This window comes from Aspergillus bombycis, assembly GCF_001792695.1.
Source record: "Aspergillus bombycis strain NRRL26010 chromosome Unknown contig00200, whole genome shotgun sequence".
Classification (NCBI taxonomy): domain Eukaryota; kingdom Fungi; phylum Ascomycota; class Eurotiomycetes; order Eurotiales; family Aspergillaceae; genus Aspergillus; species Aspergillus bombycis.
This window is the reverse complement of record NW_019170202.1, coordinates 6,569-31,350: the sequence shown is the minus strand read 5'-3', so window position 1 is coordinate 31,350 and position 24,782 is coordinate 6,569. Positions and strand designations below refer to the sequence as shown.

At 49.7% G+C, this 24,782-nt stretch overlaps 9 protein-coding genes across 9 annotated transcripts; 5 read left to right on the top strand and 4 right to left on the bottom strand.

Moving 5' to 3' along the window:
• Positions 1-43: 43 nt before the first annotated feature.
• Positions 44-736, top strand: ABOM_011709 (adenylyl cyclase-associated C-terminal domain-containing protein; the record flags this gene model as incomplete). Its single annotated transcript, XM_022538837.1, has 1 exon — positions 44-736. The coding sequence occupies one exon, from the start codon at positions 44-46 to the stop codon at positions 734-736; it is 693 nt and encodes a 230-aa protein (XP_022383210.1).
• Positions 737-2,086: 1,350 nt separating this feature from the next.
• ABOM_011708 (uncharacterized protein) lies at positions 2,087-4,524 on the bottom strand (the record flags this gene model as incomplete). Its single annotated transcript, XM_022538836.1, has 2 exons — positions 2,087-4,153; positions 4,258-4,524. 2 exons carry the CDS (start codon positions 4,522-4,524, stop codon positions 2,087-2,089), a joined length of 2,334 nt encoding a protein of 777 aa, XP_022383209.1.
• An 841-nt stretch (positions 4,525-5,365) lies between these two features.
• ABOM_011707 (uncharacterized protein) lies at positions 5,366-6,111 on the top strand (the record flags this gene model as incomplete). Its single annotated transcript, XM_022538835.1, has 2 exons — positions 5,366-5,498; positions 5,627-6,111. The coding sequence occupies 2 exons, from the start codon at positions 5,366-5,368 to the stop codon at positions 6,109-6,111; spliced, it is 618 nt and encodes a 205-aa protein (XP_022383212.1).
• Positions 6,112-6,248: 137 nt separating this feature from the next.
• ABOM_011706 (exocyst subunit SEC5) lies at positions 6,249-9,409 on the bottom strand (the record flags this gene model as incomplete). The annotated part of the gene is made up of 2 exons (XM_022538834.1): positions 6,249-6,977; positions 7,031-9,409. 2 exons carry the CDS (start codon positions 9,407-9,409, stop codon positions 6,249-6,251), a joined length of 3,108 nt encoding a protein of 1,035 aa, XP_022383211.1.
• A 459-nt stretch (positions 9,410-9,868) lies between these two features.
• ABOM_011705 (isocitrate dehydrogenase (NAD(+)) IDH2) lies at positions 9,869-11,446 on the top strand (the record flags this gene model as incomplete). Its single annotated transcript, XM_022538833.1, has 6 exons — positions 9,869-9,958; positions 10,027-10,092; positions 10,259-10,345; positions 10,409-10,531; positions 10,593-11,312; positions 11,375-11,446. 6 exons carry the CDS (start codon positions 9,869-9,871, stop codon positions 11,444-11,446), a joined length of 1,158 nt encoding a protein of 385 aa, XP_022383214.1.
• Positions 11,447-11,822: 376 nt separating this feature from the next.
• ABOM_011704 (uncharacterized protein) lies at positions 11,823-12,886 on the bottom strand (the record flags this gene model as incomplete). The annotated part of the gene is made up of 4 exons (XM_022538832.1): positions 11,823-12,172; positions 12,239-12,431; positions 12,494-12,639; positions 12,706-12,886. 4 exons carry the CDS (start codon positions 12,884-12,886, stop codon positions 11,823-11,825), a joined length of 870 nt encoding a protein of 289 aa, XP_022383213.1.
• A 281-nt stretch (positions 12,887-13,167) lies between these two features.
• On the top strand, positions 13,168-16,100 carry ABOM_011703 (tubulin gamma complex associated family protein; the record flags this gene model as incomplete). The annotated part of the gene is made up of 2 exons (XM_022538831.1): positions 13,168-13,288; positions 13,357-16,100. The coding sequence occupies 2 exons, from the start codon at positions 13,168-13,170 to the stop codon at positions 16,098-16,100; spliced, it is 2,865 nt and encodes a 954-aa protein (XP_022383216.1).
• A 230-nt stretch (positions 16,101-16,330) lies between these two features.
• Positions 16,331-19,306, bottom strand: niaD (nitrate reductase NiaD; the record flags this gene model as incomplete). Its single annotated transcript, XM_022538830.1, has 7 exons — positions 16,331-17,223; positions 17,280-17,903; positions 17,963-18,186; positions 18,245-18,480; positions 18,529-18,787; positions 18,838-18,937; positions 19,036-19,306. The coding sequence occupies 7 exons, from the start codon at positions 19,304-19,306 to the stop codon at positions 16,331-16,333; spliced, it is 2,607 nt and encodes an 868-aa protein (XP_022383215.1).
• Positions 19,307-21,024: 1,718 nt separating this feature from the next.
• niiA (nitrite reductase niiA) lies at positions 21,025-24,782 on the top strand (the record flags this gene model as incomplete). Its single annotated transcript, XM_022538829.1, has 9 exons — positions 21,025-21,194; positions 21,274-21,424; positions 21,496-22,035; positions 22,087-22,169; positions 22,221-22,748; positions 22,806-23,008; positions 23,057-23,529; positions 23,587-23,744; positions 23,795-24,782. 9 exons carry the CDS (start codon positions 21,025-21,027, stop codon positions 24,780-24,782), a joined length of 3,294 nt encoding a protein of 1,097 aa, XP_022383218.1.

Genomic DNA, 24,782 nt, shown 5'->3' with positions numbered 1-24,782 from the left:
ACCTGGCGTTCCTCCGCCACCCAGTGCGGCACCGGGAGGGGATATGTCCGCCGTTTTTGCTCAGTTGAACCAGGGTGAGGCTATCACCTCTGGTCTCCGGAAAGTCGACAAGTCCGAAATGACGCACAAGAACCCTAGCCTTCGCACAAGCTCAACCGTTCCAGAGCGCCCTGACTCGCAAGGCAGCATCTCTCGCTCCAAGTCGCCAGCCCCGAGCAAGAAGCCTAAGCCAGAGAGCATGCGTGTCCGTAAACCTCCTCGTAAGGAGCTCGAGAGTAACAAGTGGTACATCGAGAACTTCGATAACGCGGGTGAAATCGTTGAGATCCCTGCCCTGCAGAACCAGTCCATCCTTATCTCCCGTTGCAACAAGACCATTGTGAAGGTGTCTAGCAAAGCCAATGCCATCGCCATCGACAACTGCAAGGAACTCTCCATCATTGTTGACTCCCTCGTGAGCAGCCTTGATGTCATTAAGTGTACCAAATTCGCTCTCCAGATCGACGGTGTGGTGCCCACGCTCTTGCTGGACCAGGTGGACGGTGCCACGGTCTATCTCGGCTCACAGAGCTTGAACACCGAGGTTTTCTCCAGCAAATGCACAGCGATCAATATCATGCTTCCTCCAAAGGAGGGAACAGACGAAGATACCAAGGAGTGCCCGGTTCCCGAACAAATCAAATCCTACGTCAAAGACGGTGTCCTGGTGAACGAGATCGTCGAGCACGCAGGCTAAACATTAATAAGTCTATTAATGCGTTTCGCTATATCTCGAAATTATGTGTTTGGTCAGCTGCAAACTTTGGACGACATCTAATGCAGTGGCTAGGATAGTAATAGTTGGCCAGGCCGATTTTTGACATACACGACCAATATAAGCACCTTACCCTCTGGATTTAGACTCAAATTAGATAAATAACTTCAGTCTCTTTCTGTATATCTTGCGTCTCTGTGTGTGTGGTCAAGTGGTGTGTTGGGAAGGGGTGACGTCAGCTTGTCAAGTCAATGTTGGTTGAGATGCACGTACCATTACAAGTTTAGTATATATTTAGGCAGCCTGAGGCACTAGGCCTAGCCACCAACAACTGTACTGGAATTTGCCAACCTTCTGCTTTGACATTGGGCTCACCTGAGCTTAACCCAATTCCTCACCTAATGGCAGCTTGATAATTGCCCTTGAACCGCGGTTCACTTTCATTAGGGCTAGCATATCTTCAACTAGATACAATGCATAACATCTATACCCCAGCGAGCGTCCGCCCGAGGGCGATCTCTTCGATTTCGAGTGATGGAGATATCGAGGAGTGGCTCGATGTCCATGTTTTAAGTGGAAATATGTTTTAAAGGGGGGCAAAAAACCCATATATATATGGCCTCATGGAAATGAATCGTCTTGCTTGGGACCTTGCGCTGCGTACTTCGAGGTAATTGCCTACATAGGAGATGGCTGATCATCCTGCTGGCTCGTTTCTTGCGTCATATTTCTGAGATTGGTCCTGGAAAATATGTAGTAGATGCCTATGAGTTAGCCACTGGAGCAATCAGGTACGAATAGATACATAAGTATATATCTCAAAGAACTTTCTGTCAACGTATATGCGTATGTGTTATTCTGTTTAACCGTATATTTAACCTAAGTAGCCAACCTCCCACACAACCAGAGCAAAACACGTTAGAAAACACTCAATACTCGAAAAACAGATGACCGCCACTTGAACTGAGCTCTGTACGCCTTGACAAAATAAATGAATCAGTAAAAAGAGAGGAGACTTCCTAGACTCCGAAGCATTGTTGACGCCGTGAATTGCAAATATGAGAGCTTGGGTATTAAAAGTACGTATGTGTTGCGCCCTTGACTGGCCCGTGTAGGATTGTGGAAAGCGGGAGGCGATTGTGTTCATGTCCAGAAGATGAGCCTGCACCTTGAATGTCAGTTAGGCAGCGTGTATCCTGCATAGTGGTAACAAGTCAATGAGAAAAAGAAACAAAAAAAAAGAAAGACTAAATAAGACGATTTATACTGGTAGAGATGTGGAGCGGCCTAGGTGAATTGTGTCGACGGGTGGTTTGGTGATCTTGGGTGGCTTTAATTGATGCCCGATGAATTATGCTTCTGTACATCTAGTCCTCTCAGTCGTTTGGCGAGTAGGCTTTCGCCGGCTTCAGAGCTGCCCATGGGGCTGAATGGATAGCCACCGTATCCAAGGTCTCCTTTGGCGAGTTTACTATACGTTCCGCTACCGGTTTGATAGGGCTCGGCTGCATCGTAATCATGCAGGGGAAGTACTTCTTCCCTTAGGGATGGAATGGGTCGGAAAGGATGAGGAGCTCGCTGCTCCGAGCGGGCATCCTTCAAGTTACTAGAGACGGTCTGCGCATCAATGGCTGGCATTGGTGTTGCAGGATGGCCCTCTTGTCCACACGGGGAAGCGAGATCAAGCAATGAAGCTGGAACGGATTCTTGATCAGTAGCTGATCTTCGGCATCCCCTATCCGTTACTAGCGTCGTATTCAACTGCGTATGATTGGCATCACGAACAGGCTTATAAGGCGCATACCGCGGCTCTGGATGCTGGATCTCATTCCGGAGCCTTTCTTTGCCGTCCGGAACTCGATTAGCAAAAACAACACGAACGCTTGAGTGTAGATAGAAACGGCCCTTAGACGGACAGCATATGTTCAAATGTACCAGATACCTCAGGATGGGCTTGTCCTTCGGATCCTCCGATGAGTTCAAGGACGCCTCTGGACGATCGGTCCCGTAGTTCTTCCGCGCAGTCAACGGCATATCGATGACAGGGCCCGCTGAATAGCTTCTCTGCCGAATAAATGTCTTGGTTCCAGGTTCCATGTCGCTGAGATCGTATGGAATCAAGAATAATTTTACAGCTGTCTTGTTCGGGTTTTTTATTATGACCTGGAGCTGGCCCTGTTGAGGGATTCGATAGCAGCCCCCTGGTGGACATCTGGGTGATTCGGCCCTCCTGTGTCTCTTCTCTCTCCTGCGGAGAGCATCTTGGTCATTGGCCCTAGGCGGTGGTGGATTGTCTGTCATTTCACTGCAGACGCCTGCGGGGCTTTGCTGATGCCTGCGGCGTCGACTTGTAGCTGTTGTGTCCTTTGGAAGAGAGTTCTCCAAGTCTATCAAGCCAACATACGGACTAGGGTTATCGTCCGAAATCGAGCGACCGCTGCCCGAAGTGGGATAGCTGTAGAAAACTGCTGGAAATGGAATGGTGACGTGGGGCGGGCACTTGAGATTCGCTTTACATTTGCCTTTCCCTAAAACACCTATTTGCGCTGTGAAATCGAGTGGTTTTGATGGATTCATCGACATTCTTCCACGTAAAATGGATTCCTCATACGATCCAACCAATGGAGCATGCAGTCTGGAAGATTTTTCCGCAGCAAGCGAGGGCCTCCTGGTCCTGGAGGATGGGCCTTGCACCGAAGTCGCTAGTTGAAGGGTATACGCTGAGTTTAAAGACCGGCGAGGATTATAATGGTGGAACGGAAGCAGATCATTCCATTTCCCAGGGGAATGGCCGGACTGGAAGTTGAATGCTCCTCGGTGGGTTGTGGGCGACGATTGAAGGTGCCGGAAAGTCTCTGGCGGTAGCGTACGACGACGGTTGGCCTTCTCCAAGGGACCAAGCTGCTCAGTTGAATCGATTCTGGAGGAAAAATCTAGATCGGTATTGTTCGCCTGGTATACAAGAGGGCTTGTCGGCGCCTTTAGGACGTAACTAGAAGAGAAGGAGCCCACTGACGGTGCCCGCGAGCGGGATGGTGGCCTCATGTTTTCATCAGACACATTCGTTGTGGTAGGTTGCGTTCTCGTGGGCGATGCGAAAATGGGGGTCGTGAACCAAGGTGCAGTTGGCGAAGAGCCCAGAAGGGGAAATCGTGAGTCGGTATCAAGTCCATGTCGCGGTGATTGCGGCAATGATTGCGAATCTTGACGGGCCCCTTCTCGAAAGTCGCCAGAATGCAGTGCTGACCGAGGGCGCTGGATATCAGCTGGCGAGCTTAATTCCTGATCATTTGTACCAGAGCCATCACTAGGAACGCCCTGCTCAATAAATCCGACTTTCATGTCGGATGCTCTATCCGGCGTGCGGGAGATGGAATGGCCAGCATTTGAATCTCCATACTACATCATAACCCATGTAAGTAAATGTGCATACCGTAAAGATACAGTCTTCTGATCATTTTTCCTGGGGAGCTCTGCCTTTCTAGTGGAGAGAGTGCACCTACCAGCCTATGCGCCCAAGCCGAGGTATCGGCGTTCTTGATGTAATGAATCAATCCCTCTCGGTCGCAAGTGTGCAGATTTGACAGACTGCAATCCGATATAGATGTCTCATCAGGGAAATTAGTACGCCTTCCTGAGGGTTCCAGCTCCCTATGATGATGGGCCCAAGAGGAGCCCCCAATTTGGCGCTCATCCTCTCTTATCGGAGGGTGGTCATCCGACCATAGGTCATAGAACCGCTGACGATCTGGATCCTGGAATATGGGCATGATCACCGGGGGTTAGTTAGTATTGACTGGAGAAATAAAAAGCTATACATCCCAATGAAAGATAATTAGGCCGACGGGAAAGTACAAGGGCGCATGAGGGGGGTAACGAAGGTGTAAACGAGGAGGATGTTTGGAGTTGAAGTGGCGGTCTTTGTCAGGAGAGACTTGAGGTATGACGGGATCGGGGTCTCTGGACGGAACTGAAGTAAGGTGATGCTGCGTGGGCGAGCTAGAGTTTGTTAGTTGAGAGGGATTAAATTAAGGTGAGCTATTTGAATGACGAGAGTATAATTGAGTCATGAGGCGCCTGAAACGACATGGGGGGTGGGTTTTTTGGTCCACCGCGAACAAATCCGTTCGCCATTTTTTTTTAGAGGCGGAGGGGAACGGGATTGTAATGGGATCATTTCCCAATCCACGGGTAACGTTACCGTTTGGTACCATTATCTCTCTTCTTCCCTTATCGCATTTCCTCTGTACCAAGATCTCTTACTTTTTTTTTTTTGTTCGCATTGTCATTACAGCATCGTCCACGGTTCTTCAACTTTCATCTTCCCCCTCCGTGACACCTCATATGCGCCCACCCTCGTTCTGCGTGAAACTATTGAAAATCGGAACATTCTGCACGGGGGGAAACAAAAAGCTTACAACTTCCCAAAGATTTTCCCTACTGTCCGCCAACAACTTTCCGTTTCTTTTCCCTCGTTCTGTACAACTGAACCACTTGCCACGTCAATTGTTGCCCAACACAAGATTCATACCAAGTGAATCATTCTGTACAGCCAAACTATCTAGCCCGAATCCATACCGACTAAGGCAAAAAAACCAAGTTTTGTTCAGCATGGCGGGCAAGCGCTCCCGAGATATCGATGCAAAGTCCGAAGAACAACGCACAACTGAACCACCAGTAAAGAAGAAGAAGGGGTTTTCTGTGGGACCTGCAAACCTGCCTGATGGTACCTATCGCCGGAAAAGTAAGTTTTTTGGTTTCCTTTTCCTTTTCCTTTTCCTTTTCCTCTTTCTCTCTCTCCTCCTTCATCTATGAAGTAAAGTTTTAAAACGGCCCTGCAAGGTCCTCTTTACTAACCACGACCCACTATAGCCCAGAAAATCAAAGCCGACCTGATTCAGAAGGCCAAAGTTAAAAAGGCCTACGCCAAAGTAAGAGCCGAAGAGTTCGCTGCCGCCCCCCGCAAGTCGGTCTACGAATTAGCGGAGGAAAATGCTGCGAAGGATGATAATGTGCCAGAGGCAGAACCTGCCTCGCTGGAACTGCACCCGGACCGACAGGCGATGTTAGACCAGCCGGCGCCTGAGAGTAACCCCCGCCCCGAGCGAGCTAGAAATCAAGATGGCGAAGGTCGCCGGAAACGGAAGCCCAAGCGGTCCGCTTTTGCAAAAGAGATGGAGATTGCGGAGAAGCGCAGACAGGAGGCGCAAAAGCGACAGGAGGAGCGTGATTTCAGGCAAAAGGATCGCGAGGCGATGGCTAAGGCTAGACGACCGGACCAGCATGGGAAGAGGAGATTAGGTCGCGAGAGTAACGTGTTGCTGAGTCGGGTGCAACGGATGGTCGGCCAGACGTAAAAGACAGGAACTATTCAAATGGGACATGATGACGGTTCAAAAGTTTTTAAAAATGATACCCACTGGATCTTATGTACGTTCTTTAGATGCGCCTCTGGTGTGTTGATTGTCAAAATTCAATTATCTACCATTAGCTACTATGCCGGGGTTTTAGGCTCCGTCCGAGTTCTTTGCTTCCTAAAGCAGGCAAATTCTCCTTTAGTTCTCTCCCTCAATCGTTTCAGCGTTCCCCGCATTTCACCAAGCTCTGACTGAAGACGAGCCCGGGCCTCGTGTGTGGTCCGGCGGTCGAGTTCTACGTAGATCTGGCTCTGCACAGCAGACGCTTCATCTGTCGAAAATTGCGACATGGTCTGTGCAATGAACTCGGTATCGAGAGTAGCTTGCATCAAGGCCGCCAAGGTATACGATGACCGGGAGCTGAAGGCGTTTAGGAGAGATGAAGAGATCTTCGTCAACAAGTGCGTGAGAACGATGATCAGCAGAGGTGGCTGGCCCGCTGGAGACGACCGATTAGATGCAGCCGATGAACTGGAAGGAATGGTGGTCGAGATCTCCGTATGGACCAGCACAAGAGTCAGCATTGCGTTGTAAACGTAAGGCCGTACTTGTTCGGGGCGAGGGGCGGTCGGTTCCCAATCAGGGGCAGAAATGCCATCGATAATCGTGGTATTCAATTTGTTGATTGTGGGTTTAGTGTATGACTGGAACAAGCGGTCATCAATTTGACTGAGTACGTCGCGAATAGTACTGGCTTCCTCCGTCAACTTGACAGAAAATGAAGATTCAAAGTTCGCCACTAGCTGCGGGACGAGATCGGCTTGGAATGCTTTGATATTCGACAAAGTGAGGAGTATGCGAACATTCTATAATCATGATTAGTTGACATGAAAGCATTCGAAATCCATGAGAGACCTACCCTATTTCGAGCATCGACCGCATCCGCGATGAAAAGCGCTGTGGACGTATCAGAGAGGCTACGCGCTGCAGGCTCCGCCAGCACCCATTCACTATCCTCTTGAGGGATTGTGGGATGTTCCGCATTCTCGACCAAGCCGCTGAGGGCCTTGTAAATACTGGACACAAACTGCGTGCGCACCATCTGTAGAAGCTTCGCAGGAGGCTGTGTGACAACATCTACGTCACCCGATTTTACCATAGCCTCCGAAATGTAGAGGATCTTCTGCATTCCACTAAGAATTGCGTTCTCAAAAGCCACAAACAAACCGGGCATCTTGGTCAAGTCCTTTTTCTCCGAGTCCCTCGTCCAGTCCTCCAACATCTTGCAAACTTCTGCATCTTTGCCCCAGGCGTAGCATGCTGCGCGAACAGAACGTTCACGAGTGACGCTCACAAGTGACTTGAGGAGATCATAAGCGTTATCTGTACTCCGCACAGGGGCCAATGCAGCCATTTCACTGGCTGCTCTGCCAATAAGGACGAGAAATTGGCCGAGGTAGTGAATGCCGCTAAGGGAATTGGAAAAGGGGGGCCAAAATGCAAAGTCCTCCCAAGCCTCGCCACGCTTTGGGGTGGGAAATGGCATATTCTTAGGATCTAGCTTGAAACGGGACTCGGTGGGAGTAATTCCTCCACTCATCGGGCTATTGGGACTTGGTGGTGGTATTGGAGAGGTGAGGATAGTAACATCCTCAACCGGAGGGTCGGCGAACAGCGACAGAATGCTTTCGCGAATTAGATTAATCAACTCGACAACGCCCTTCTGCAGCTCACTGGAGTCATTAGTGGAGAGCTGGTGATGCTTACGACTCTCACCTTCGAATCCGGTTGGGAGAAGCTTTTGTTTGCTACCCTCGATGAAGGATTGTGCCGCTTCCCAGAAATCGAAGACTTCGCCCAGAAGGCCACCCTGTGACGACACCAGTCTATTTAAGTAAGTATGTACACACTCCCAGAGTTCGATGACCTGGTCAGTGTCAAGCGCCGCTGGAATACTTGCTGCACCATCACGAGGAGCAAGTCGGAGATAGGATGCCAGTGCTTGAGGAGTCGGCTTCTCGCCAGAAGCGAGTCTGCGCCTGAGTATCTCTAGTTCCGTTTTGCCGCGTTCGCAAAAAGTTGTAATTTTCGTTTTCAAGTAATCATAGCGACCAAGAAGCCAAACCCAGATGGGATTGTCTTCGACTCCCAATTCCAGCAGAGCGCCAATTAGTTCCATATGTTCCTCAACTGGCCCTGAAGCTGTCACTGTCGTCGAGGCGATCGGTGACTCACTCAAGCGCCTCCAAAGATCATGCTTGAATGCCTGTATTTGCTGGTCGACATCCATCCACATCCTCCCCATTGCCAAAATCATGTGAGTCTCCTCGTCTGTCAACGGTCGGCCTTTGTTCGTTGCCGTATCGACAATGTTCCTGGCCTCCTTCGCGAGCGTCCTGGCTCTGGTATACTGTTCGAAAACAGAATCATAGTCTCTCTGCTTGATGGACTTCGAAAGGAGCCCACCTATTTCATAGACATCCCGGTGCTTCTCCATAGTTTCGACGACCGATTTTAAAACCTGTTCTCTTTCACGGCCCCCTAATGCAGGCCCCCAGACTTCTTCCGCTTTAACAGAGGCTTCTAAAAGTGGACCACGGATGCCCTTCATGCCGTATTCACTTTCCTTAGTCAGAGCATTCTTCCCGGGACCCGAGTCTGTAATCGTCGCGGGAGTTATGCTCTGTCTGCCAGACGAGAGGTTCCGAAAATGTCCTGACCTGCGGTGACCGTGCGAGACTGCTAAGTTTTGTACCTTCCCCTGGTTCCTCATCTCTGTATATACACTATCAATTGTTGCTTTGGCTCGGACGAATCGCTCAAAGTTCGCCTCGACAAGTACTTTTAACGAAGCTGACTTCTGGTCGATCGATCGTGAAAGAAATTCCAGTCCACTAAGTAGTGACTTGATCGACGCATCGGAGTGAGCCTGCGAAAGAAACAAAGCCGGAGAAAATGAAGTAGATGAGAGCAAGAATCTATTCCGCAAGCGACTCTCTTCTTCTACAGACACTCCCCCCTTCTTCAAGATCTTGAGGACGCTCTCGCCTGTCCCGAGCGGGTCCGGCTCGTCCATTTGGACGAGGTTTTCCCGACCATTGCTTCCTTTGAATGTCCCTAGGTTGACGCCTTGCTGGTGGCTGTTACTGCGCTCGAGAGCAAAGTACCGCGATCGCCGCGAACCAGTGCGGGTGAGTGCCTCGTCCTCCGAATTATCGCTTTCATCTAGCTCTGCAGGCCACTCCTCAGGAAAAGCCGAAGGGAGATTATAGTAGTTTGCGATGTCTGCGTCGGCCATTGTTGCAAGGTGTCTGCGCGCTTAGCCTAGGAGGGGGGCAGGTGACCGATCAACCGCCGGGGGTAGAACGATCCAGGAGGCCACATGCAGGGGAGCACGTAGCCGCACAGGTGGGGAAATTTCGGGCGCCAGACTATAAGTTAGGTTTAGGGAGGTATTGGAAAAGTACCGCAAAATAATAATGGCAATGAACGAGGTGTGGTGACCCGTGACCCGTCAGTTGTTATCTGATCTAGGAAAGGACACCAAGTGGATTCTGGGCAGCCAAACACGGAATCCATGCCATGCCGGTCGGTCGGCAGCGGCGGTGCCGAGAGAGGTCAAGATTGGCCTGAGGAACCTTCTCTCACTTCCCGCACAAGCAGCCCGCCGCCTTTCTTCTTCCTCTCCTTCCCAACCTCCATATACTCTCTTCTCCAACCCTGTGTTGTTTGTCGCTGACCCCGGGGACCTGTCACAATGTTTGCCGCTAGGAACTTCGCTCTCCCCGCCCGCCAGTGCTTGCGGAGCACTCGTGTCTCCCCAAGCATTGCCTCGCCCTTTTCGCAGGTATACCAAGCCCATTTCCACCTCCGGCTCAACCGTCAATTCTTGCGTAGCTAACCTAGTTTACCTAGCTCCGTGGTTATGCCGCTGCTGCCGACGAGCGTGTCGCTAAGTTCAAGGGCCAGAAGGACACCGATGTATGTTGCGCCCGAAGACTCCGAATTTTTTTTTTCTCTCGGATCTTTTCTTCCCTTAGTCCGGCGTCTCCCGCCAGAGATCTTTTGGACGATCGATCTATACACAATTCAAAACCAAATTCAACACATCCAAACACGCTTTCTGATGGAAATATTGTCTTTATAGGGAAAGTACATGGTCACTCTAATTGAGGGTGATGGCATTGGTCCTGAGATCTCGCAGTCCGTCAAGGACATCTTCGCTGCCGCAAACGTAATGTTTCTTCCCTCCAGGCCGCCTGTAGTTTTGAAGACGTGCCACTAACTTTATTTGCAGGCCCCCGTCAAGTGGGAGCCAGTTGATGTTACTCCTATCTTGAAGGATGGAAAGACCGCTATTCCCGACGAAGCCATTGAGAGCGTGAAGAGGAATTACGTCGCCCTTAAGGGGCCCCTTGCTGTATGTCAACGCTTTCATGTGTCGTGGAGATCTTTTTGCTGAGCATGAAAAATTTTTTTAGACCCCCGTTGGAAAGGGACACGTTTCTCTGAACCTTACTCTCCGCCGTACCTTCAACCTTTTCGCCAACGTGCGTCCTTGCCGTTCCGTTGCTGGCTACGAGACTCCCTACGACAACGTCGATACCGTCCTGATCCGTGAGAACACCGAGGGTGAATACTCTGGCATTGAGCACGTCGTCGTCGATGGCGTTGTGCAGAGCATCAAGCTCATCACAAAGGAGGCCTCTGAGCGCGTCCTGCGCTTTGCCTTCCAGTATGCTCGTTCCATCAACAAGAAGAAGGTCCGCGTCGTGCACAAGGCTACCATCATGAAGATGTCTGATGGTCTCTTCTTGAACCTCGCCCGTGATATCGCCAAGGAGTTCCCTGATATTGAATTCGACGCAGAGCTGCTGGACAACTCTTGCCTCAAGATCGTCACCGACCCCACTCCTTACAACGATAAGGTTCTTGTCATGCCTAACCTGTACGGTGACATTCTGTCTGACATGTGCGCCGGTCTGATCGGTGGTCTCGGTCTCACTCCCTCCGGTAACATTGGTAACGAGTGCTCCATTTTCGAGGCTGTTCACGGCTCTGCCCCCGACATTGCCGGCAAGGGTCTTGCCAACCCCACTGCTCTGCTTCTGAGCAGTATCATGATGCTTCAGCACATGGGCCTTGGCGAGCATGCTGCTCGTATCCAGAAGGCCACTTTCGATACCCTTGCCGAAGGAAAGGTAAGCTGATTTGGACACTGCCCCCTGTTCGCTAGTATGCCACGATTACTGACGTTACATAGACTCTCACCGGTGACTTGGGCGGCAAGGCCAAGACCCACGAGTACGCTGAGGCCATCATGAAGCGTCTGTAAGGGATTCGGTTCGCACCATGTACTATTTCCCTTGATTGTCTCTTTTTAGCCTTTGAATGACTAGAACAAATGTAGTGACCTATTTATACGTACAATGTATTTATTCAGATGCCATTTCCCTTGGAATATGCCTCATCACTTTTCGTCGTATTGTTACCCCATCAATTCGCGCAATTGCTCGGTGACTTAACATGTTCATTGAGAGCATCGCGTTCTGTTGACTGATCGCCAAGGCAAACCAGTTTCAGTGAAAAGTTGAAGTAGACTAAACGTGATGATAAATCTGCTATATGTGAATGTGAAAGAAACGCCTGCCCTGAGTCCTCCAAAGGTATCAAAGTTTTAAACCATCATGAAATAAAAGTACACATTAAAACTACCGTCGTCGACCGCCGCGTCTAGTTCCTGTTCCACTACTTCTCTTCTCCTTTTGTTTTGTTCGAGTTGTCTGGGCTCGTGTACTTCGTGCGGTCGGTGAGCCTCCTGTATCTTCTTCGGCTTCCTCGTCACCTTCGCTGTCGTCTTTCGGCCCGTCCGAGCCTTCCTCGTCCCCTTCTTCATTCGCACCAGCATCCTCCGAGTCACCTTCTTCTTCCCCTGTGCCTGAGCTCCTCCTCGGAGCCTCGATTTCTACTTGTAGCCGCGAAGATCGAGCACCTCGTGCCGATTGACGGCTTCCACGACCTGACTTCCTACCTCTTGACGGCGCCGGAGAGGATTGGGGTTCTAAATGCGGCCAGTAGTCAGAATCTAGACAGAACTCGAAAGAAACAAATGACCAGTAGGACTCACCATCTGTGTCGGCTACCGTGCTACCTCGCCTAGATTCGGCGTGGGTACTATGGACTGGCGAAGCGGAACCTTCCATTGCTAATCTCCTCTCAAACATTAACTCGCCGTATTCATCTTCCGGAAGCTCAAATGGACAATAAAGCTCTTTGGATCCATCGATATCGTCGGAAGTATCTGTTATTAAGGAATCCTCCTACATGGCAAAGTGCAAATGTTAACAATCCATGAATAATACAGGCAGCTGTCGTTACCTACCCGCTCATCGAGTGCTGGGAGGTTATATAATGTCCCGAGTTTTTTCCAGATCCCAGGTATCCGTGTATGTTCCGCGTGGGCAGGTGCATAGCCTTGACTTTTCATGAACTCGGAAATAGCGATCATGCGGAAGTGCTTGTGCATTCCTTTGACAGGACAGATTGATTAGCAGAGGTCGGCTTGTTGAAGCGACACGGGGAATAGCTACGAACCAACCGGCTTCCATTTGATTATTCCCTTTAGTAGCGCAGTCTCCTGTTCATCTGTCCATGGGTCCGTCACGGGGTCGTAATCCGTGCTAGGCAGAGCTGCGCTATCACTGGCGGGGGTGTTTGCGGAAGGTTGCGCGGCTTCGGATTGAGCGGTAAGCTTAGGCTTCTTCCTTGGAGGCATATTGACTGGTGTGCACAACACTCTCCTATTCTGTAATATCCAATGGCGTTCAGGAGCCTCTGTACTGGCGCGCGACACACGTGGGGAGCTGGTGTAGACCGTGTCGCGACAATTTCATTCAGCTTCGGTTTCCCAAACAAGCGGTGGTCCAAGCGTGACCCCGGGGGGGGCGCTAGCACATTTTAAGGCTAGTGAGGTGTGATTTCGCGCCGCCAACGCGTCGTCAGCTGATAAGGGTTTGCTTCTATGGCGTCAACCTTTGGAGCAGTCCGTGTCATAAGATGGAGCAGGAAGATTGTGATACGGACCCATTCTCGAGTGAGGATCTGTGGAGGCTATCGAAGTTCACTCTGCAATCGCTGCAACCACTAGAACCACTGCCATGGAACGAAGAGTTGCCAGGTGTGTATCATTCATTGCCTGGATGCTTATCCGTCCATTCTCGAATACTGACTTTTCGCTTTTACCAGATCTGACCGGGGGCTTCTTCAGGAGCCCTCTAGAATCGCTTAATGAAGATTGTTTTAGTTCACGCCAGTTGAATCTTTTCCAAACCGATGTATTCGATCCAGACTTGCTACCGGAATCAACAACCGATGCATCAAGCGAAACTCATGCCGAACCGAGCATTGCACGCTCCGAAACAGGCGATGGATCAGAGGATATCTGGGCATTGGATAGTTTGGATGTCAAAATTGACAGCAAAGGATTATTGAAGACGTGGGAGAGTTGTCAAAACCGATTGTATCATGAACCCGCATCCGCATATTTTAGTGAATCGGGGTCTAGAGGATTCGATGCAGCGTTGGCAAACCAGGCTGCAGTGAACGGGCTCGGGAAACCAGGCCGTGTGGCTCGAAATGATGTCTTTTTCCGGTCCCTGTTCCGACTTGGTCTTGGTTGGAGCTCATTGTTTTTCCGGTACGATAGGGAACGCCAAGTGTTCGAGCGTGTATTTGATGGCATTCGCCTCTCGGGTGTTAGTGTCGTTGCACTTAATGGCTTGACTGATGAGATGATACGATGCGGTACAGATATGCAGCGGGTGCGAAACTTCGTTGGCAAAGCTCCACCCAAGTCAACTAAACTCTCGGCTCTTTCTACACTTTCGAGCGCCGTAGCCGTCGTCATTTACATCGTTGAAAAGAGGCTTCTCGTGTATGCTGACAATATAGTGTCCCTCATCCAAATTAGATCCATGTTTCAACGATGCGCTGAATTAGTTGGTGTTTTGGCAGACCTGATCGAAGCTGTTGAAGGTGTTGTCTCGGATGCTCAGATATTCTCCATCGTGCTTGAAAAGGCCGCTCATTTTTCACAAAGTTTCGGCCATATGGAGGATCTCTTCCGTGAGATTGTTATCCGGACAGTGTATCCGTTTCTTGCACATGTGGAGACTTGGATTGGCCTCCGCTTGGAGGCGTCAACATTGAAAGAGCTGGCGGCAAATGGCAGAAGCTTTGTGGCTTTGGAGCGCTCAGAAGAAAACCCGAAGACGATATCTCAAATAACAAGGCTTGACTACAGATATAATCCCACTCAGATGCCATCGTTCATTCCTGCAGGCCAAGCAGAGTTAATTTTCGAAAGTGGGCGAAGCCTGCGCCTGCTTAAACGATTCCATCCACAACATCCAATTGCGAGTTACGGAGTTTGCAACGGCGACGTCCCCAGGCTCAGCTGTGCTAGCACATGGGCAGACATTGAAAGGATACAGCACAAAGCAAAGACCTACGAGAACAAACTACGGTCCGAAATTCTCAAGTATAACCGTGGTGATCCCTCTGCCAAGAGAAACCTGCAAATCGATTCCCACCCTTTTGCCCATAGTGAGGCTAGTGATACACTCAAAGATACTTTCGACCTATTTGACATCGATGACGCGCAAAACACGACTGGATTGCTCGCAGACCAATCCTTTATGGAGAAAGACGAGCTCTCCCGATTGATTGACCAAGGGAACGGCAAGGGTCTTGGGGTGCCCGAGGATCATAGGTGTAGTTTCGGCCCAGAGTTAGCTTCCGCCCTCTATCTCTCTCTTGCACCACTTCTTTCGTCCCAGGCGTTGTTGATTGACTATTCTTGTCTTCACTTGCTGTTCAAGGAGCACAAGGTCCGGTATCATCTAGCTCTGCAATGGCGGTTCCAGCTTCTTGGGGATGGCTTTTTCACGTCTCGCCTGTCGCATGCTCTCTTTGACCCGGAGATGCAAAGCGGCGAGCGAAAAGCTGGTGTTGTTCGTAGCAGTGTCCACACTGGTTTGCGGTTAGGGAGCCGTGACACTTGGCCTCCTGCAAGCTCAGAGTTGCGATTAGTGCTCATTGGGCTCCTTAATGAGTGCCACGGCTTTGATGATCGCCCAGACAGCTCAACGGGTAATGAGTCCCGCAAGGAGAGAGAACTTCCTGGCGGCCTCAGTTTTTCAATTCGAGAGTTGACTGATGAAGAGATTACCAAATGCAAGGACCCCAATGCAATCGAGGCTTTGGATTTCCTACGCCTCCAATATAAACCATCAGATGTCCTGGAAGCTATCATTACGTCGCAATCGCTTAGCAAATACGACCGTCTTTTCAAGCATCTGCTTCGACTCCTCCGAATGGTTTCGGTCGTCAAAGGTCTCATTCGTGATTCTACGGAGAGAGAATCCCTATCTGGGGATCCTAGAAACGTGTACCAGAAATTCCGCATTGACTGCCAACATTTCGTTCTTGCATTGAGTGATTATTGCTTTCATGTCGGCATTGGTTCGACTTGGCAGCGGTTCCAAGATAGCTTGGCAAAGATTGAACGTTGCCTTGACCGCGGTGATATTGATGGCACGATAGAAGCAGCTGATTCTGTTCCTAGACTTAGAGACTATCATGAAGATATTCTCGACCAAATGCTTTTTGCGCTTTTCCTCAGCAAAAGACATGCTGATGCAGCGAAGTTGCTGGAAAGTATTTTCGGTACGATTTTAACATTTGCTCCACTGTCGAGGATGGATGGAACAAGCGGCGTGCGCCACGAAAGTGAAGCTATTGCCTATCAGTTGTATGCCACATTCCGGAAGCAAACATCCCTTTTCGTGAGTTATCTGCGCAGTTTAGATGGCGTGAAAGCATCATCGAAGTCTTTTGGCAGGTCCAGCACCACTTTTGCATCCAGAGAGGCGCCTACAAGCGTATTTGACCACCTCCTGGCGCGCTTGGATATGAGAAAATATTACTGAGAATCGAATACAAGTTCTATCGCACCAGGTCTTACTGAAGTATTATGCTAAACAATATTTGCGTCTCGTTGTATTTTCCTTTCTCTACCGTGCTAATCTCTTAAGGACATTGATACCTATTAATGTGGCTATTCGTGTGCTATTCCCAAACATAACCCTGTATATATCCTCAACGCCGTTATGACCCATGCCTTCCATACTCATCAAGTCATTCCTTGCATAATACAAAATCAGAAAACGTGAAGGTCCGACTCTTTCCATCCTTCCGCAAATAGTATCCTCCGAGCGGATTCTTCCATGGCTGGCGGACCACAAATCAGTACCATACTTTCATCTTCTGGAGCCGCATATTCCTTTAGGAGCTCTTCGGATATGCGTCCTCGACGGCCAGTCCACGCGTCAGGCGCTTTGGATAGGGTGTGGATTATTTTACACCTTCTGCTGTCGGATTCCATAAAGCCGTCGAGTTCAGCCCGGCAAAGGATGTCTTCCTCCTGTCTGTTTCCATTGAGAACGACACAAGAGGTGGGGTCTTGTTGGTCTTGAACCACAGCACGTAAGACCTGGAAGATTGGTGTGATACCGGTTCCTCCACAAATCATCTTAAACGACCGAACATGGCGTTCCTTACCGCTGATGAGAACTCGTCCATTTCCAAGATATTCGAATCTGCCTGTCGGACCCTTGCACTCGATCACGGAGCCCAATGGCAGTCTTTCCAGGGCCATTGTCATCTTGCCGCCTGCCGAGGTGGCTGTCGCAAAGTATACTTTGACCAGCAAGTCCACTGTCCCTTTTTGGCTAGTTTCAGAGATCGGGGTGTATGAGCGGATGATGGCTTCGTTGCTGGACGATGTGTCGGGGACTTTGATCATAAGATGCTGACCGACGGGTAAACCCAATGTCTGATTTTCGTGTTCCAATTGGAAACTGAATATCCGTGTATCCCATGATATATCTTTCCTTTGTTTCAGCGTTGCCTTTGTCCAAGACCGTGATTGGAGGAATACAGGGCGAACTTCATCAGACGATGATGTTGTATCAGCTTTGAGCGCTTTCAAGCCTTCCGGATCCATCGTTCCAATATGGTACTCAGGCATCATTGCCTTTGCCGTCTCGCTATCTGTGAATGAGTGTCAGGGAATGGTACATATGCAGTGCGATATGCTTGGAACTCACGAATAGCAAGGAAGTCCTCAGAGACATCCAGACCAGCAGAGGAGATAATACTCTGCGCTCCACCAGGGTGGCCTTCAAGGAATGCTTGACCGTCATACACTTCTCCATTCACGACGAACCATGGCTTCTCATCGCTGGAATTCTCCTTGAATTCTTCAAAACCGATCGTTCGGTCTAGCCCGTCTTTCTTCATATTAATTTCTTGTACGGGCTCCGGCTCCGTCGGCTCCTCTCCTTCGTGTCTTTCTCCCCAGTTACCATTCGTCAGGTCACCCCCAGCCTTCTTGACGCGTTCCATCCACCCTGTAGGCATACTAGGGTGGGTAGGATGATCAAACTTCAAGTTCCCGTTTTCCTTCGTAATTGTGACTCGGAACCAAGGGTTGTTCATCATCCCGAGAACCGACCAGTACATATCGCGAGGCTGCACGCCCAATGCTTCGTCCATGGCTCTTACCAGGATGGCATCACTGCTCTCAAGCTCTGAGATGGCGATGCTTAGAGACCAAAAGCACCAGCAGAAGCAAGTCTCGCGCCAGTACATATCTACTTTGCCGCCGAAAAGCTCGCCTTCAAAATCACGATACTTGTCTTCTGCATAGTCGATATCCGCTAATCTCCAAGCTAAAATTCCGTTAGCTTCGATAAGAATTCTCGTTCATTGGGCGCACGAGGCTGCGTACATTTGCCTTTGTCTAGGGATATTTCCACCCTGGTAACCCTGCGACCCCCACCGGCGTACGCATATCCCCTGACAGTATATGACGGCCCTGCCGACTGGAGATTCAAGACCTCGTTGTTCTGAGGATATGCAACGGCGGAGTTAGTGTTTAGGTCATAAATCGCATACCGCTCATCGTGCCACCAATTTCGGTTATTCGATGCCATCTCAGGTGAGACCATTGTTCTAAGTAGATAGTTAGACACATGATGGGTAGGGAGAATATAAGACACCTTGGACGTACGGTAAGACCCGATTGTCATTGATATGGTACCAGTTGTCACTTGGTGCATCGGTCAAGATCAACCTCTTCAGCCACTTGACACTTCGGCCTCCTATTTGACCGGGCACGACGGCTCTCAGTGGACGACCATGGTCTGGGCGGAGAGACTCCCCGTTCATTTTATGGGCAAGCATGATCCCCCTGTTGGGGTCCATAGCCCAGTTCAACTTGATAGATGTGCCGTAGTGACCATTGGGCTGTAGCGAGCTTAGCAATTGTCATCATACAATAGAGATGCAACATACCAGCTTATCCGCTCCTTCCATACAGACGTACTTCGCTTTACGCAGGGGTTTCGCACTGCGGAGGATATCCGACAGCAATGGGCCAGTAAAGAGGGCAGTCGATAGCCCCGCCGATCCCCAGGAGAAACCTTTCGTTTTGCGTACAATATTTTGTTCTTTGCGTCGATTGCCTGCACATACGAGGGTAATTGGTGCTGTTATTTGATCGTACTGCTGCAGCACTTGTCGGAAGTTTAAAACCAAAGGTTTCTCTACCAGTCTATACTATGGTCAGCGGGTATTGCGCAGAGAGTTTAGTAATCTACTAACCCTTCGATACTAATTTCCCAATGAGGTATGTCTTCGTCCTTGACATATGGGACGGGGCCATGATTCCGGACATAGAAGAGCTCAGGCGATGTTAAGAAACCTTTCAGCGTGTGAGAATCCAACAGCTCAAGGGACTAGCGTGACAACCAGTGAAGGCAACCTGGTGAGGATAGGAGGTGAAGCAGTTATAACTCATACCTTCTTTATACAGATCTGTGAGAGGTGGCTCAACGTTAAACGGATGAACACCCGTTAATCTGATGAGGCGAGGATCACGAGGAACATGGTTATCTGGGGTTCCTTTATCTACGCTCAGCACCTCTGTCGGCCGTTTTGAAGGTGGTGGCAGAGGGATATCGGACAGGTCTTTTGTCAAGATCTCTTCGCCTTCGATCTTGATCTGACCTGTCTTAAGGACGAGGTCAGTTGGGACGAGTGCATCCGTCCGAACCTCCGTGATGGTGGCCATGATACTGGCAGGGGAGGGCCAATGAAAGTAAGACTACGAGGGATGGAGCATGAACAAGGATGCTGAGATTGAATAAGTCAAATAACCTGCCGGTGCATTGACTCCAACTGAGAGGGGAATCCACTGCAGTAAAAGACTCTTGCCTATCGTATGATGGCAACAGGATGTGTTACCTACGCGCGGATAGTGGATATTCATATTAGGTCACGGCAGCAACTCCTTGATACCACATAACGCCTCGGAGAAAGATCAGAATAAGCAAAGCCCCTAGTCACCAGCAAGTTCCGCGGAGTCCCAAAACCTGTCCCATTCTGGAAGTGGGACGCTCGAAATTAGGGCAAGCAGGGCGTCCCACCGCATAACCAAGCGTTGAGGCAAATAAATCGCGTTGACCCACTCAACAGTCTCATGGGTCCAGCCATTTGCTCGCTCAATCTTGCAGGATTTATTTTTCATCATACTCATTGGTTCTTGGAAGAGCCATGGAGTCATGGAGTCACTGCCGTGAAGCCATGTGCAACTCCCAATTAGAAGTGTTGTTGCTTATCGTCCGGATGAGCCTGGTTCGCGTGGAGAATGGGCCAGAGCGGAGCTACTTTTCAAAGTAGTTCTCATTAGTAGGTCGGTTAGAGAGATAATGCTCCGTTTTCATTGGCCGTCTGGGATTCTTTAAATCCAGGTAAATATCACTCGACCTGGGTATTTGTCGAATTTGCAGGTTGAAGTCTTTCGTCTACTAGTACTTTTAGTGACCCCCTAAGGGCCGGTTACTGTTGAACCCAGACTTATCACGTGAGAAGATCAAGAATCCCGCCGCTCAAGAACAACCCAACTGAATGATTCAAAACGCCATTGCTATGCTGCTTAAAGAGCTCCGGATATATCGGCATCCAAGGTGGGATTTGTCTTACGTACAATATTTATGGCCGTGGTGAAACCTGAGGCAACAAGGGGGCGCGATTTATCAGCCTGGCGTTCACATACCAACTCAACACCACTGCTAGTGCTCAATCGTCCGTATAATGCGTCGAATGAGATGAGCTTTCCCTTTGATCTATTCTTAGGAGGACAAGGGTGGTACACACCATGCCTAGAAGCGCTCATGATGTAATACTTACTAGTGTTACTTAGTACTAGTAGTAGGTAGGCCTATCTGTAGGATGCGGGTTTTATTGATATGCGGTTATGCAACCTTGTAGTCAGAATAATAACAGATGCAATTAATTGAATTTTGCGCCCGTTAAGCTTTTCGTCCGACCACCATTGACATGCGTCCGATAAGCCGGGAACGATCGATAAGGAGGCCTTCCGTCGATCCCGACTAACCTTTTGCAGTATCAGCGGATTCCCCTTAAAAGGGACTGGCCATCTCCGCGGAGGAAGCCCGGACCCAATGTCACCGTCAGATGTTATCGTCCTTATCAATCCCGGTCACGATTGCCGATAACCCGTCCATCATCCGATTATGGAGATTACTATTGGGTATGTCGCAGCATCTGCTGCGAAAACCGCTTGATGACTATCAATCATGAGGTGATTCGATAGTCAAACACCTCGCCACGATCTCATGTCCCCCGGAGATGAGAGGCCCGATCCTGGGTCTTGGCACCCGTAGGGTCTTGTCATGTACATAGTACTTGATAAATAAAAACGCACGCCAACACCGTGCGCTGGGGGTTGGATTTCCTCCTTGCAAAGCGCTACCCACCCCGGACACAATGCCTCTCCTAGAAGCGCCCAGGAATGGGGGCGCAGTCAACAATGGCGTTCTCAGCGGGGTGTCGCATTCTCAGAGCTTTTGCATGGACACGGAAACTCACTTGGATGACCCTAGCAGACGCCAAAGGATAGTAGTGGTGGGACTGGGAATGGTGGCTATTTCCTTCCTGTAGGTACACCCGAAGGGGGACGAGGCGATGGTCAACAATGCAATGCAGGTACTGACAGGACACCCCTTCTCTGTAAAGTGAGAAATTGGTCAAGCAAGATTCTGAGAGGAGAAAATACGATATCGTCGTTATCGGCGAAGAACCTCACGTTGCTTACAACCGAGTCGGCCTTTCCTCGTTTTTCGAACATCGCAATATCGAGGATCTCTACCTCAACCCGAAAGAATGGGTAAGGATACCACAGCTTCTCCGTGAACTCAGTGCAACATTCGTTCTGACGTCAATGGGCGGATGTATTAGTATGGATCATTCAAAGACCGATCGTTCGACTATCATCTCAACACCAGAGTGACCGATATATTTCCTGACCGCAAAACGGTAAAAACCTCAACGGGTGACATAATTGCCTACGATCTTCTTGTTCTCGCTACCGGCTCTGATGCGGTACTTCCCACTCATACTCCCGGTTACGATGCCACCGGGGTTTTTGTCTACAGAACAATATCAGACCTCGAGCGCCTTATCGAATTTGCTTCGAAGCACAAGGGCGAGACGGCAACTACTGTCGGAGGTGGTCTATTGGGACTCGAAGCCGCCAAAGCAATGACGGATCTAGAAGATTTTGGCAAGGTCAAGCTCATTGACCGCAACAAGTGGGTTCTGGCAAGGCAACTAGACGGCGATGCCGGTACCCTAGTGACGCGGAAAATCAGAGAACTGGGCTTGGATGTGATGCACCAGAAGCGAGTAGCAAAGATTAAGACAGATGACAACAACAATGTCACTGGTATCGTCTTTGAGGATGGGGAGGAAATAGATTGCTGCTGCGTCTGCTTTGCTGTACGTCTAGCCGCATCTCACATACATTCAAATTGCTAACATTACATATAGATCGGCGTTCGTCCTAGAGATGAGTTAGGGACGTCTGCTGGTATTCAGTGCGCCTCGCGGGGTGGGTTTGTTATTAATGAAAGGTAAGTACCGTCGTGGTTTCGAGTCTTCTATCTTCTAATCTCATCATGTAGCCTACAAACCTCAATCCCCGAGATTTACGCTATCGGAGAGTGTGCAAGCTGGGAAAACCAGACATTTGGTATTATTGCACCTGGCATTGAAATGGCAGATGTGCTAGCGTTCAATTTGACCAATCCCGATAAGGAATCAAAGGGCTTTAGGCGACCAGATTTGAGCACTAAGCTGAAGCTCTTGGGGGTGGATGTCGCCAGTTTTGGTGACTTCTTTGCGGATCGCGATGGGCCCAAGTTCCTGCCAGGCCGAAGACCATCAGTCGCAACCGTTCCGCGGGTCAAAGACACGACGGAAAAGGAGCAACCAGTGAAGGCGCTTACGTACAAAGATCCTTTTGGTGGTGTCTATAAGAAATACTTATTCACTATGGACGGTAAATACCTACTCGGAGGAATGATGATCGGCGATACAAAGGACTATATCAAATTGAACCAATTGGTAAAGAGCCAGAAAGAACTCGAAGTGCCTCCGAGCCAGTTCATTCTGGGAGCCGAAACTGGCGGGGAAGAAAACGGTGATGATCTGTGAGTTTTCTCTCAAATATCTCGATGCAACGGGTCTGCTGACTATTGTTTGTACAGCGCCGACGATACCCAAGTTTGCGCATGTCACAACGTTACCAAAGGCGACATCGTTGAAAGTGTCAAGAGTGGTACATGCAAGTCAATTGGAGAGGTCAAGTCATGCACAAAGGCAGGCACTGGTTGTGGAGGTTGTATGCCGTTGGTGCAATCTATTTTCAATAAGACCATGCTTGATATGGGCCAGGAGGTTTCGAACAACTGTAAGTATCCTTGGCTGTGAACTGAGGTCTTGTTCTAACTTTATATAGTATGTGTGCATATTCCACATTCGCGCGCTGACCTCTACAATATCGTCGCTATCAAGCAGCTGAAAACATTCGAAGACATCATGAAGGCAGTTGGAAGAAACCCCGATTCTCTTGGGTGTGAGTTGTGCAAGCCTGCTATAGCGTCAATCCTTTCAAGTCTCTTCAATGGGCACATCATGGACCACGAATATCATGAGCTACAAGAAACGAATGACAGATTCCTGGCTAACATCCAACGCAACGGAACTTTCTCTGTGGTCCCTCGAGTACCCGGCGGTGAGATCACTGCAGACAAGCTAATTGCTATCGGCCAGGTGGCCAAGAAATATAACCTTTACTGCAAGATCACGGGTGGCCAGCGTATAGACATGTTTGGAGCCAAGAAACAGGACTTACTTGATATCTGGACAGAATTAGTCAATGCCGGCATGGAAAGTGGCCACGCTTATGCCAAATCACTCCGGACAATCAAGGTATGTGAACGCTATCTGATTTCATATATTCTACATAGAGCTAACTGGTATATCTAGAGCTGCGTCGGAACTACCTGGTGCCGCTTCGGTATTGGAGACAGTGTCGGGATGGCTATTAGACTTGAGGAACGCTACAAAAGTGTCCGATCTCCTCACAAGCTTAAGGGTGCCGTGTCCGGTTGCGTGAGAGAATGCGCCGAGGCACAAAACAAAGAGTATGCTTGCTTCTTTCGAAATAGTCTGTCCCAAAACTAACGCATTTTAGCTTTGGCTTGATATCTACAGAAAAGGGGTTCAATATCTTCGTGGGCGGGAACGGCGGTGCAAAGCCTAGACATTCGGAATTACTCGCCAAGGATGTGCCACCAGATATGGTCATTCCAATTATTGATCGGTATCTTATTTTCTACATCCGAACGGCAGATAAATTGCAGCGAACTGCTCGGTGGATCGAAAACTTGCCTGGGGGAATCAATTACCTTCGGGAAGTCGTCATTGACGACAAACTGGGAATCTGCGCTGAGATGGAGCAGCAAATGCAGGAGTTGGTCGACAGCTATTTCTGCGAGTGGACTGAGACTCTCCGCAATCCGAAGCGCCGCAAGTACTTCCAGCAGTTTGCCAACACCGATGAGACGGTGGACACAGTGGAACTGGTCAAAGAACGTGATCAGGAACGACCTACCTACTGGCCAAGCGAGGGCGCAAAGGAAGACTTCAAGGGGCACCAGTGGTCGGCTCTCTCATGGCAGCCAATTCTCAAAGCTGATCATTTCTCGGATGGACCTCCTGCGATCTCCTCGGCCAATGTCAAGCGGGGAGACACCCAGCTGGCAGTCTTCAAGGTCAAGGGTAAGTATTATGCAACGCAACAGATGTGTCCCCACAAGCGTGCCTTTGTCCTGTCCGATGGTCTGATCGGCGATGATGACGCCGGCAAATACTGGGTGTCTTGTCCATACCACAAGCGTAATTTCGAACTTAATGGCGAGCAAGCCGGCCGTTGTTCAAACGATGAGGATATGAATATTGCCACTTTCCCAGTTGAAGAACGGGACGATGGCTGGATCTACCTGAAGTTACCTCCCGTCGAGGAGCTGGACTCCGTGCTGGGGACTGAGCGATGGAAAGTGAAGAAAGGAGAAGCGCCCGATCCATTCCAGAAGTGTGATAAGAAGTATAAGGGAACGAGAGGCAAGAAGGCGGGTGATAGACCTAGCCCGACCAAGCAATCTAAGACGATTGACTGGTGA